Genomic DNA, 14,941 nt, shown 5'->3' on the forward strand with positions numbered 1-14,941 from the left:
CACGGACATCGTGGTAGAGTGTCTATCTGCAGTATGGTTCATATGATATCTTGGTACCTACTGAACTAAAATGGCTACTGGGTGGTGATCTCCACCTGTTTTAGTGAAGCAGTAGCCCTATAATAAAAAAAACTGCTTTCATTTTTATTTTTAAACTGGAATAGCCAATTAATTACCATCCCTTAACTCCTGCAACAGGAGAAGAAACAACATATAAAACACAGCTTCTGATAACAGATGAGAGAAACAATTATATTTTAATTTGACTGCATATAGTCATTTTAAAGTTTTGTGAAAGTTGAGCTGGCTGCTAGTTTGGCATTAGTTACACTATGAATTCCACTATAGCTTCCTACCCACCTAAATGGTTTAAACTGGCAGCTATTCAGGAGGGATGTGGAATGCCTTCTCTATGGAAGGTTTGCAGAGCTTAAACTTTTGGTGTATGCCATTCAGTTATTTACAAGTTTTGGCACACCAAGCTTTATATTATACATAGTGTAAAGCAATGGAATATCTATGCAAACAGCCTTTGGCCTGAATGTGTGTGCATGTGCTGCTGTGTGATCCAATATCAGTGGAAAATTTCCTGTTTGAACATTATGCTCATGACATGAATGATCCCAGGAGAAAAATAGACAACCTGTAAATTTTCCCAGAAACTAATGTGCTTCCAAGTCAAAGACAAGCCAATTTACACTATTTGCTTTGCAAAAGAAATACAGGATTTGTGGTGCCTGTTCACTATTTTCCACTGAAGGTTTCTCTTTTAAGGAACACAGATTCTGAAATACAGCTTCTTGTTACAGAACATGTCCAATTGTCACTTTTTCTATCTCTTAAAAAAGGATATAAATATTTTATTTTTTAAACAATTCTAGGAATGAACCATTACTTTTTAATTCGGACAAATATTGAAACGTTGGCAAAAAACTAGGCAGGATAATAACCCGATCAAATCTGAGAAAAATCCGAGAAGCAGTATCTTACAAAAAAATGTTGACTTCTGTTATGCAGTCACATGACTTCATTACATTTGGTTCTGCCAAGCACCAAGGATTTGGTGCATCTATAATTATATTTTCACAGTTCTAGGTAACAGTGTTAGTGATCAGAATATAAAATTACCATAAACATTACCCATATCAGATCGACTTACTTCTTTAGAAAATCTGTCCTCATCGTGACTATTTTTTTTTCCTGTGGGAAAGAGGGAGTAAAACAATACTGGATACATGGCAAACATTTAAATTAAATAACAATATATATTGCCACCATTTATATGATAGAACGTAAAGGTTTGTCAGGTATATTTCCATGCACCTTGCTCTGCAGTAAACGTACAAGGCTTTTATTTTCGAGCTGTAATTTGTTTCATGTATTTGTGAAAAACAATTGAAGAGGCTACTGTATATTTATACCACCTTATCAATAGGATGGCTTTCTAAAGAGCATGCATGGCAAATCAGTGAAGCCTTCCTGTACTCTGAGCCACCATCATTAGATAGCTGTGGATCCCCAATGCATTTATTTATTTTATTCTTCTTAATGGAATTCAAATTTCAGTAGCTTTAGTCTGAGAGGAAGTGATGCTAATGAGCAAAACAACCAGCTTTTTGGAATATACTCAGAGACTTCTGCATATCAGCTTATGCATATGTGTACCGAGTTACTAAATATATATTTTTTTATTAAATGCAGACAATTTCCTTTAATGTGTACAACAGTGATCCCCAACCAGTAGCTCATGAACAACATGTTGCTCTCCAACCCGTTGGATGTTACTCCCAGGCTTGGAGGCAAGTTTTGGTTGTATAAAAACCAGGTGCACTGCCAGACAGAGCCTCAATGTAGGTTGACAATCCACATACAAGCTACCAAATGGCCAATCACAGCCCTTATATGGCACCTCAAGAACATTTGTCATGCTTGTGTTGCTCCCCAACTCATTTTACTTCTGAATGTTGCTCAGGGATTCAAAAGGTTGGGGATCCATGGTGTACAAGATGAGGTTGTAGTTTTCTCGTAAAGCTATAAAATAACGCTGGGGTAATGTGTATAGTAAACCCTACTGGTTTTGGGTTGACTATGCACATTACCCCATTTTGGATGAGCGGTATCTTTGTTTGCCATATTTATATGGGGAGGTGGCTTCTCCTTGTAAATATACTCATTTTTTCACTAGGTTAGGATTGATGTAGGAAGACTGCCTTGGTGGGTCTAATCAGCTTACCCATACTTTGTACAAACCAAATAACTAATGTGTCTCTCTATTTACTAAATGCAGACATTTTCCCTTCACAGTTTTAGTTTTCTCTGATAGGATCTGTTATCCGGAAACCTGTTATCCAGAAAGCTCAGAATTATGGAAAGGCTATCTCATAGACTCCATTTTTTTTTCCAAATAATCCAAATATTAGAAAATGATTCCCTTTTTCTCTGTAATCATAAAATAGTGGCTTGTATTGGATCCAAACTAAGATCCTTATTGGAAGATCAGCCTATTGGGTTTATTTAGGGGGTTAATGATCATAGTCCGATTTTTTCATTTATTTTAAATTAAAAAAGTCAGACAAAATTATAAAACACTATTTACCTTTATTTATCATTAAAAAACAGAAAAATCGGATCAGGAGAAACCGCGACTTTTTCGGATTGTTGCACGAAAACTGCTACTTTTTCGGATTGTCCCGCAAAAAATCGGAATATCTTCAAATTGCAAATAGGACCTCTGCCATTGACTTCTACAGGACCTCGACAGTTTGAAAATGGAGTATTTTCAGATTCGGACTTTTTGCATCCTTAGGGTATAATAAATCTTAAAAAATTCAGGGTTTTTTTCCCACAAAAAAAAATCTGATTTCATAGTAAAAAATTTTCACGTTTTTTGCATTCGGACTTTAATAAATAACCCCCTTAATGTTTATATGATTTTCTAGTAGACTTAAGGTATATAAAATAACGTAAAAATCTAAAAAATGCAAAACATAAAAAATTAGTTGAATGCATTTCTAGTGAAATATCTAATATATGTAATTCAAAAAACAACTGGACTTTCTGAGTTATTATTGTCATTATCAGTAATTATCAGAAAGTCCAGTTGTTTTTTGAATTACTTTTTTTAGATATATCATGACCTGGATGAATAAAAATCTTCATAATCTAGTGAAATAGATTTATCCAATGAAAATGAAACCTTATTTCTCTCCAGATGCCATCACCCCTTCCCAAACTGCACCCATAAAGGGTTTCAGGTAAGTCAATACAATCACTTGGGGGAGCCTAACTTTTGGCAACCCCAAGGGGCCGATTCATCAAGGGTCGAATATCGAGGGTTAATTAACCCTTGATATTCGACTAGGAACTAAAATCCTTCGACTTCGAATATCGAAGGATTTAGCGCAGATAGTACGATCGAAGGATTATTCCTTCGATCGAACGATTAAATCCTTCGAATCGAACGATTCGAAGGATTTAAATTCAACGATCGAAGGAATATCCTTCGATCAAAAAAACTTAGGAAAGCCTATGGGGACCTTCCCCATAGGCTAACATTGACTTTGGTAGCTTTTAGCTGCCGAACTAGGGGGTCGATTTTTTTTTTAAAGCGACAGTACTTCGACTATCGAATGGTCGAACGATTTTTACTTTGAATCCTTCGATAGTCGTAGTCGAAGGTCGAAGTAGCCCATTCGATGGTCGAAGTAGCCCAAAAAAACTTCGAAATTCGAAGCTTTTTACCTTCGAATCCTTCACTCGAAATTAATGAATCGGCCCCCAAGTGTACGATGCCTTTCCTTCTCCTTTCATACTGCCATGTTTGCTCTATATACATCAAAGCAGGGTTGCTGAGTGTTTTAACCCTAGTGCATTTCATGTATGTGACAGGGAAATTAGATTGTGAGCTCTGCTAGGAACAGGTAAGCAATCTCTGCACATGGCATTACCTAGGGGATACTACCCATAGCCTTGAGCAATGTTTCCTTAAAAAGGAATGGCTTAAATCTGCCTAGCACTCTAGCCATTAATGCTTCTCTAAAGCTGGCCATAGACGCAAAGATCTTATCGTTCGAATCTTCGAACGATCGGACTTCCCCATCTCCCGATCTGCCACTAACCTTCAGTTTAAATAAAGTAGTAAAAGAACAGATCAGCCGATGTTCTGCCCCTAACAGCAAACGTACAAAATTTATGTAGTCTCCCACTGAAAATCGTCCGATTGGCAATACATGCAGAGATATTATCGGCAGTCGACAGAAATCTTTTAACTTGGCCGATCGTTCAAACAACCGATCTCCATGGGACGAAAAATGACGAGACTCTCCACACACGGTCAGAAAATCGGACGAATCATCGGATCTTTGCGTCTATTGCCAGCTTAACTCTGATGAAGCAGACCTAGTGACTCGCCATATTCAATACAGCTGTTGCCATGGTCATTGATTGTCCGCTGCGCTGCAGTTGATCTACCTGCAGTGGATCTCCAGAAAACAAAGTTGCACTGTGAAACTGTTGCTCACTACTTTGTGTCTGCTACTAAACTGATAGGGGTCAAACAAAACAGCTAAATATTATACAGATCCTGAGGTAGTTGTATTTTCAAGAAGGGGCCCTGATCTACTTGCATTGTCCTATTCTCTTGCTACAGTCATTACAACATGAATACATTGAAATAATATAAATGTTACAGACTGAACTTGAATCATATTACTAAGTACAAATGTTATTTTTCCTGTTAAAGATATTGGCCTTATGATGCAGCACTATGTTAGATGGCACACAAGACTGGTTATAATAATACCATTAATCTATCAAGTGCTGGTTACATTATTTACAACCTTGAGATTTTCAGATACTTACTGCTAAGTGTGTGCCTTAAAATGGAAGGACGAAGATTAGCACTCAGCAACTGGAGAAGCAACTCAAGTTTAATGTTAGGAAAGAAAAAAAATCTCTGCCGAGTTAGATCCTGATGCTCAGCTCTCGGATTCTCGATGATGTAATTGTGCGATTGTGTCAGCTGAAACCCAAAAATCTGCCTGGCCAGAGATATTCGTTTTGTTTATTTAAAGTCTGTTGCCGTTAAATAGCTTAGGTGTATAACCTAATGCAACAATAAATTCTGGAAACAGGTCAACATCCATCTGCTAAAGGCTTCTTTTTTTAATCAGAAAAACAGACTAGTAAGCCTTGCTGTCATAAAAAAAATTATATATTTGGTTTACCTATCCAAGAGAAATTGGACTCCTCTGTGAAACACAAATCTGTAAACCTGCATTCAGCTCTTCGCTGTTCGAATAGTCCCAATTCTTCTCATCAATCTTGAGCACAAGAAATGTTGCTGAGCATTCATTGACTTTATTTTACATAGTATTAAAATATTAGAGTTAAGTTGGGTTGAAAAAAAGAACAAAGTCCGCCAAGTTCAATCTTCAAGTTCAAATGGCTCCAAGTGAACATACATTCACATAAACTATATATATATATATATATATATATATATATATATATATATAAAAAAAATAGTAAATGGACCCGCACTCCAATGTTTTTGTGAAAAAAAGTGTTGAATTTTATTCACAGGTGCATATCCAACGTTTTGGTCCACAATGGGACCTTTCTCAAGGTCCTTGATTGTGATTGTTATATAAAATGTTACCACTCATAGTGGCATTAGTCTTTCCATGAATGTAACCCAGATGTGCTGATATTTCTGAATCTATTTGTGCAGACAAAAACATATTGTATGAGATCCTGCAGAAGATGATGACTGGAAAATATCTTTATCATGAAATGTCCACCCACAGAATCTAGCCCCCAAGTCTGTTTTTGTGTTCAAGTCTGTTCAGCAGTAAGAATATGTAACAAACAGAATGCTAATAGCACAAACATATTTGGCCGGATGTGTCATAATTAGCAACATCCAGTTCAACTAATTTTATTTCTTTGCTGATGTTTTCCCATGTGTTCCCATAACTGGAGTTGGGGTTCCAAATGCCCAATAAAATATGTTGAAAACTTTGGTCAACAGCACGTCTATATACAGTAATCACTTATGATGGGATAGGGAATAGTCATTTCCCAAGTGCCAGCTTGAAATGTGAAAAGTATAAACAATGACTTTGATCAAAAGAAAAAGATTTAACATTAAAATCAACATTTAACACAATTACTGGGCATTCCGTGGTATCCTGGCAGAGAAAATGGCTTGGTATCCTCGGAGCTGTGACATCCAAGGTGTAAATCATGAAGTGGAATGCATTTTTATTCACTATATAATATATATGGAAAGTTGTTCTGCTCTACCACACTGCTGTACTGCACAATGTCACCCATATTTTAGGATATGCAAGATTACGGCAACTGTTCCTACTCATTGTGACATTATTATTAACACATAATAACAAAGTGCCAACGTAAAGTGCACAGCTGTACAACAAAAGGTGTATACATCAAACAGGCAAATTATAAAGATAAACTGATGCTACTGGAAGTAATGTGGGCCTGGCTCAATAGAGCTTACAATCCGAGGTTAGGGATTCTTGCAAAAAACACTAACGTTTTAAGCACGGAGCTGGGTGGCTGCATTGGATCACCAATCTATTATTATTTTATTAACACATATTTACAATGCGCCAACATGCTGTACAATAAACAGGTGTATACAATGAACATACACAAACAACCAATTACTGATACAAAAGGTAAAGAAATACTAATGGTTTATGTTTTTTAGTAGCCTAGCCTTAGTACATCCAATTGACAGAAAGATCACTGATCTTCACAGCCCCAGGTCCCAAGAATCCCAGATAATAAATCCCATATCTGTAATTACTCTTATTGTCTGTACTCAAATAAATAACAAGCCCAACTTAAAGGAGAAGGAAAGACAATTTACATAGGGGGTGCCAAAAGTTAGGAACCCCTAAGTGATTATATTTACTTACCTGACATCGCAGGCCGGTGCTCCGATCAGCAGAAATCTGCACTGGCCTGGGCCAGCGAGCACCATGGATGGATCCTCTTCCTTCTTCGGTTTTCATATTTCCCAGGGCAGACGCATTCGCAGTAGAATGAAATAGCTGGTTATTTTGTTTTCGATCTACTGCACCTGTGCAGCCAATAGAAGACCGTGGAAGCAGGAAGAGGATCACTCTGTGGTGTTCAATGGATGAACCCCCGGCTGGTGCAGATTTCTGCTGATAGGAGCACCGGCCCGGGGTGTCAGGTAAGTAAATATAACCACTTGGGAGTGTCTAAGTTTTGGTAAGTAATTCAGTGCTGGCGAAATGTATTTATAACCCAGAAATTATATACTTTAAATAGTCAAAACTACATCAATATACTTAATAGTAACTCCATATTATGGAGCAGCAGACACAAAGAAAAACCCATCAGTTGAGTTTTTACGGCACAGCTCTCTTTGTGTGACCTACAAAGATTCAGCCAGTGTCAGAGGTATTTTAGTCTGTTTGGCTCTGTTGTTATGTTAATATCACCACGGAAACCCCTGTGCATTTGAGCTACTGTGCGTATGTAACCACACCTCACCCAAGCTGGGTCTCCTTTTGCTGACTCTACAGACCTACAGTATCAGGAATCACAGCTCCTCTCACAGTTGCCAATAACAAAAAATGTTTATATAGTGTTTTCCCACACTTTTTGCGTTTGTTGTACATTGTGTATGCAAGCTGTCATAGTGTCGTAAGGGTTTTGAAAATTAGTTACAAAACTAAATGTATTTTAGAACTATCTTTACTTTATTTTCTGTACCTTAAAGGGGACATGTTGTATAGTGTCAGAACAAGTATTTACCATTGCATTATATACCTCTAATTAACAGGAGTGTGCCTATTAAAAATTCCCCTAAAACCTTTATGTACTACCCATCCATTCCACTCCCTGCTGGTCACTTTCCCAGGATGTACAGGAGAGCGGGCAGCAGTCAGTACGTATGAATCCAGCATACCACCATCTTAGGAATGGGCAACGACCCCATGGCCACACACAGTGGATGGTCATTTGAAAACTGATCCAACCAATTACATGACAAAATTAAATTCCATGAAGGCTGATAACCCTTCCATTTCAGGAAAACCTAATGATAATTTCTGACACCAGAGCGCAATCACACTGACAAATGAGTATCCACTCTGGTTAGAACAGGCTGAAGCAGATGAGAAATAACTAGCTGTGTGTAACGGTTGGCACCCTAAACCCAGAACCGATGCCAAGCACCCTGGTCTTGGCTCGTGCTTCTGCCTGTAGCAGCCGCCTTTGGCCTCGGGAGGAGCCCTCAGCTACTCAGATGCCGCCAGGTCTTATAACGAGAGGTGCAAGGCGAAGGGGCACAACTGTAAAGCAAAAGTCTTTGGGCAGAAGGTTGCAGTACAAGGCGTTAGACAGAATTGTAGTCAAATCAGGCCGGGGCAGGCAGAGTACAAACTAAGTCAGGTAGACAAGGGTCAAAACCAGGATGTCAATCAGAGGGTTAAGCAGAATCGGAGTCGGTAATCAGGCAAGGGGTCAGGATACAGAATGTAGAATTGTCAAAAGCCAGGCAGGGGTCAAAACAGGTAATCAGAATCAAGTTCAGAACAGAATAGCAACAGCTAACAGCACCAGGAAACAAGTCCTATAACGGGCAATGCAAGAATGAATGAAGTCCCTTTAAATACCCTTTGAATTTCGCGCCACTGCGCGCTGGCGTCGTCATGCCAGCGTGTCCATAAAGGGGACGAGACGTGGGCGCGTGTGCCCTAAGGGACAGAGATGGCGCATGAAGAGGAGCGACACGACAGGCGTCCCCGCTGCACCACTAGACCACCAGGATAAGAGAATTTTATTACACTCTGTTAGGGCTAAACTCCACTGGAGCTTTTGTAGGATGGTGTCGGGTCGACAAAACACATCCTAAGGGCTTTTACAGACGAGCGTTTTTACCGGAGCTCCCCTGCGTTCCGTTTTTCTGCGTTCAGCCGCAGGGGAGCGCAGGAATAGACACATTATATTTTTTCCAATGGGGCTGTACTCACACAGGTGCGTGTAGGCGCTGAACGCAGGTTCATACGCAACATGCTGCATTTTTCCTGCGTTCGGAGCCTACACGCGCCTGTGTGAGTACAGCCCCATTGGAAAAAATGTAATGCGTCTATTCCTGCGCTCCCCTGCGGCTGAACGCAGAAAAACGGAACGCAGGGGAGCGCAGGTAAAAACACTCGTCTGTAAGAGCCCTAAGAGTAGGATGTAGTCGCAGGGGTCAAAAATAATGGGACTGGTACGAAAATCTGATGTGTAAACTACATTGAAATTTTTCCATCTGTTGAGACACAACTGTCAGATGTGAACGCTGCATCTCTTTCCAACGAGATAAAATGTGATGATGTCTGACCAACTTTTTTTCTATTGAAATACATTGAATATCAGATGCATTAACAAACTATATCATCCGACTTCATCTCTTCATCTCATCCAATCCGATCTGACCCACATAATCTGATCAAAATCTCCCGTGTAGTTTTACCCTAAAAATATTGCCTTTTTTTATTGGATTCAATGTTTTACAATGCTATGTTAGCCATATATTAACAGACTTACTCTGAGCAATTTCGACTATACGGCCCATCCATTTAGACATGTATGCCTGGTCTTTGAATCTGATAATCCTGCAAACCATTAGATCACAGATGACTGTACATGTCTGAAACTGTCATCTACCCACAAACCATGTGATGGGTGCCTGAGCTATATTGATATATATAGGAACCAAGGGGCTTGTACCTGGGACACCAGCTTTAAAGGGGGTTGCCCATGGGTGTCTATATATAAACGAATACGAAATAAACCCGTCCGTTTATCTGACGGAAGAGTTGTAGGGGTTCTGCTTACTTTTATGATCCGCACAATGTATGCAATCTGTATCATACATGCGCCATTGTCAAAAGGTCCATGGCCTAGGGTGGCTCTGTTAGAACTACAGCCCTGCCTCATGCACAGGCAAATGAGCAACTTAAATGGAGAAATATAATAGAGCTGTTGGATCAAATGAGACCAGTTTTGTTTAAAGGAGAACTAAACCCTAAACATGAATATGGCCAAAAATGCCATTTTCTATATACTGCATTTATTGCACTAGCCTGAAGTTACAGCTTGTCAATAGCAGCAATGATCCAGGACTTCAAACTTGTCACAGGGGGTCACCATCTTGGAAAGTGTCTGTGACACTCACATGCTCAGTGGGCTCTGAGCAGCTGTTGAGAAGCTAAGCTTAGGGCTCGTCACTAATTATCCAGCAGAAAATGAGGTTGGTCTTTAATATAAGCTGATGCTACAGGGTTGATTATTAAATTCTGATGCTAACTGCACTGGTTTCTGTGCTGCCATGTAGTAATTATCTGTATTAATTACTAATCAGCCTTATATTGTGACATTTCTATTCTATGTGTACTGTATATTGTGAGTGGGTCCCTAAGCTCAGTAAGTGACAGCAGCACAGAGCATGTGCAGTGAATCAGCAGAAAAGAAGATGGGGAGCTACTGTGGCATCTTTGGAGACACCTGGTACAGAAGCCCAAAACATCATATATAACATTTCTAGCCTACCAGGCTTTAGTTCTCCTTTAAAATGCTTTACTGCTAGAAGCAAATGCTGCAAAACATGTCAAACATAGGTACTAGACCCATTAATTAATCCCAGCCACTTTTTCTCTGCATAAGCCTTATTATCCCCATGCAGTTTGGTTTCACTAGGTCCCATAGGGCGACGGTACAGCGACATAAATCAGTACAAATCAAAACGCCTCCCACATAACTAAGTAAACAGTCGCACAATACCCAACAGCCGCTTCTCCTTGCCAAACTTTCATTGTCTGACCTAACCTCGCGAGACCTGGCCTAAACCAGTGCGCAGGATAGGAAGTCTCGCGAGACTGCCGGCAGTTCCCACGCCAGTTCTGTCTGAGAGAGAGTTGCCCAATCTCCTCCTTCCCACTTAAATCGCGCCGAGTTAGAGAGCGCAGGCAGCCCAGCTGTCCTCACTAGCCTTGAACTCCAGCTGCAAAGCCCTCACTAAATCAGCAGCATATTAAATGTTGTTATTAATAGTACGCGTCTTTTTGCGTCAATGATTATGAAAAGTGGTTCATATAGTTTATAGGAAACGGTTTTGTATTTATAATATTGTGTAGGGCAGGGAGGGGTAAACTTGTTGATCACTTATTTTACAACTCATTGGGGCTCATTTATTAACACTGGGCAGATTTGCCCATGAGCTGTTACCCATGGCAACCATCAGATTGCTGCATTCATTGTTTTTCTTGCAGCTGGCTTTATAAAGCTAATCACTGATTGGTTACTATAGGTAACTGCCCATGGGCAAATTTGCCCAGTGTTGATAAATGAGCCCCGGTGTGTTCTTATGAGTATTCTACAGCTCCATAGGAGGAAGACAACATGTTCAAATTGCCCCCTTTGAAAGTGAATGGAAATCACCATCAAGCACATGTGATTGTGCTTCACTATGAGAGCAGGGAGATTTTGATTATTTTGTCCCACTCCCACAGTTACAAAGAGTTGAAAATTACTGTCTCTACCATTACAATGTGCAAAAAGATACTGAAGGCTTAAAGGGGAAGGAAACCTCCTCGGCGCTAACCCCCCACCCCCCCTCCCGTGTATTGCCCCCCCTCCCTCCTCCCCCCTGGCCTACCCCTCCCGCTGGGCAAATGCCCCTAACTTGTTACTTACCCTTCTGCGCAGGTCCAGTCCAGGGAGTTCACAGCCGACATCTTCTTCCACGCGATCTTCCTCCTTTGACCGGCGCATGCGCAGTAGGATCATTTCGCCGGTACGATCTACTGCGCATGCGCGTGACTTTTGGCGCATGCGCAGTAGATCCGTACCGGCGAAATGCTCCTACTGCGCATGCGCCAAAACGCCGGTCAAAGGAGGAAGAAGATCGCGTGGAAGAAGATGTCGGCTGTGAACTCCCTGAACTGGACCTGCGCAGAAGGGTAAGTAACAAGTTAGGGGCATTTGCCCAGCGGGAGGGGTAGGCCAGGGGGGAGGAGGGAGGGGGGGCAATACACGGGAGGGGGGTTAGCGCCGATGAGGTTTCCTTCCCCTTTAACTGCCAACCAGGCAGTGGGTTCTGGCAAGTGCCAGAAGGGCTGCTATAAGGTGCTATAGAAAGTCAGTATTTAGTGGGCTGGTAGGGGCTGTTTGGGCTTCTGTGTACCTAAAATGCCAGGGCCTGCCTCTGTGTACCTAAAATGCCAGGGCCTGTTTTAATTCTCAGTCCGGAGCAGTGCCAACTATTCCTGCAATAGACAATCCCATCTGTGGCACATTGGGAGATAAAAGTTGGATTTAAATCTGACTACGTAGGCTGAGTACTTAGAAATATAGGTGGTCATTTAAAACCAGGGGCAGAGAGTCAAAACAGATGCCGCATCTGCAATAATTTGACTTTGAAAACTATATACACATGTAGGGCTGGTTGTAGAGCAGGACATATTGACCATCCATCCAGGTACGGACTGAGAATTAAAATAGGCCCTGGCATTTCAGTTACAGAAGGCCCAATTAGCCCACATAGCAGCCCAAACAGCCCACTAAATGCTGACCTTATAGCAGCCCCTCTGGCATTTGCCAGAACCCACAGATTGCCAGCATCCAGATTGCCAGCATTGGCCTGCATCCATCCCAGAATCACATAATTCACCTTAAATTAACTGTTAGTATGATGTAGAGAGTGACATTCTGAGAATTTGCAAACGATTTTTCCATTTTTTTTTTTTATTATTTGTGGTTTTTGAGTTATTTAGCTTTATATTCAGCAGCTCTACAGTTTGCAATTTCTGCAATCTGGTTGTTAAGGTCCAAATTATCCTAACAATCATGCATTAATTTGAATGAGAGACTGGAATATAAATAGAAGGCCTGAATAGAAAGATGAGCAATAAAAAGTAGCAATAACAATACATTTGTAGCCTTACAGAGCATTGGTTTTACAGATGGGGTAAGCGACCCCTGTTTGAAAGCTGAAAAGACTCGGCAACAGCAGGCAAATAATTCAAAAACTATAAAAAAAGAAAATATGGAGGCCAATTATAAGGTTGCTTACAATACGCCGTTCTATAACATATTAGAAGTTAACTTAAAGATGAACCACCCTAAAACTAAAAATGAAGTGGCCTTGTGAATGGTGATTTTCAGATTTTATATATTTTAGTTATTTTCAGCTCAGCAGGTCTTTCTCAGAGCTGGCATAAGATAAGGCATATGTAAATCAAGTAGCAAAATAAATCTAATGAGTACAATTTGACTATCTACATGTGTGAACAACTTGCTGTAACAGCTGCATGACCAGCCCATAGGAAAATTGGCTGATATTATTGAGTATTTATACAGCAGTATAAAACTGCTAATATTTTCTAAATAGAAGGTTGATTGCACAAATGTTCTTTATTAGAAAGAAAAATAGTGGTTATTCTCAACTTTACCCGATAGGCTGGCAGTATAATCAGGCAAGTGGCAACCAGACACCCCACAGTTATGTTGTTGTAATTGTATGCCAATGGACAAGTGACAGAGCTTCTCAAAAAAAAACAAAAAACTTTTTATATCAGACTATATTATAAGCCTTTTATTATTCTGCTTCTATGCCTATCTATAATCATATGTGAGATCAGTGATCAAATGTTGAGTTTATGAACCAATAAAAATATAATTTTGAAAGACCTGTTGAGTATTGCACTTGTGGGACTATGTACATATATATAGCAAGGCTTTATTTATACATGCCATATTAGACACACACTCCAGGAACTCCTTGGACATGGTGTAGAGTAAAAGAAAACCCGTAGCTTGGGGAAAACATTTCAACATTCCATATTGGACTTGTACTCTGGGAACTCCTCGAACGCGGTGTAGAGTAAAAGAAAAGCTTTATTCACATCAGGTAACCAAACACCTTACGCCTTTTGTGTTTTTCCACACGTGAGTTCCTGGAGTGCGCGTCCAATATGGAATGTTGAAGTGTTCTCCTCAAGCTACAGGTTTGGGGCACAGCACCCGGACCACCAACGGAGAGCGATGAGTGATCCTGACCTTAACTGTGCACAGATAAAGTAAGCAGCGGCTTCGGGGCAGTTGCACCCGAACCACATCTTTCTGTTGGTGAGCGTTTGAATAATAAATATATAATACACAAAAGCTATGAATATCTTGTAAATTATATCCTTATAAATGGTGAGTTCTGATGTCATCAGTTATAAACTCTGATAGTTACATAGTTAAATTGGGTTGAAAAAAGACAAAGTCCATCAAGTTCAACCCCTCCAAATGAAAACCCAGCATCCATACACACACCCCGTGATGTCATGTGATGTGAGTTCTGATGTCATTTCTGTCACATGACTCACTGAAACTTGTGTATTATAATAAATAAAGTACCCCCAGTTGTATAATATGAGGATATTATAAATTACCTCGGAGTTCCATGACCTGTATAAAAACACAAGGCCGAAGGGTCATGAAACTCCTCGGTAACTTATAATATCCTAATATTTTACAAGAGGGGGTACTTTATTCACTATATTATTGGCAAATACAACTGTGTAATATAGAAACTGAAATAAATAAGATACTAAGTTGGTATCACTTGCATTCATAAGGCTTTATTTATTTATATACATGAATATATAAAATTGTGTGCAGTTCTGCTTCCTAGCACACGTACATAGAGAGCTAGCAACCCTGTCAGCTTTCATCCGCCAGAACAACATTTGCCAGTCCAAAACCTTTCCCAATTTGAGGAGCCATTCAGAGGCGTGACCAAGCGTAAGCAGGCGGGGCCCAAGCAACAGCCCCGGTCTCGCGAGGTTTGGAGTTTTGGCGAGAGTTTGTGGAAGATGGCGCCTGTTGTGACAGGGTAAGTCTG

At 40.2% G+C, this 14,941-nt stretch overlaps 1 protein-coding gene across 1 annotated transcript in view; it reads left to right on the forward strand.

Moving 5' to 3' along the window:
- The first annotated feature begins 14,824 nt into the window (after positions 1–14,824).
- Positions 14,825–14,941, forward strand: part of rbpj.L (recombination signal binding protein for immunoglobulin kappa J region L homeolog) — a 68,116-nt gene continuing 67,999 nt past the window's right edge. Inside the window, exon 1 of the mRNA XM_018229005.2 lies at positions 14,825–14,932. Within this exon, the coding sequence (XP_018084494.1) occupies positions 14,913–14,932 (20 nt within the window). The 5' untranslated portion in view covers positions 14,825–14,912. The remainder of the gene's footprint in view (positions 14,933–14,941) is intronic.

This window comes from Xenopus laevis, chromosome 1L (assembly GCF_017654675.1).
Source record: "Xenopus laevis strain J_2021 chromosome 1L, Xenopus_laevis_v10.1, whole genome shotgun sequence".
In the NCBI taxonomy this organism is placed as follows: domain Eukaryota; kingdom Metazoa; phylum Chordata; class Amphibia; order Anura; family Pipidae; genus Xenopus; species Xenopus laevis.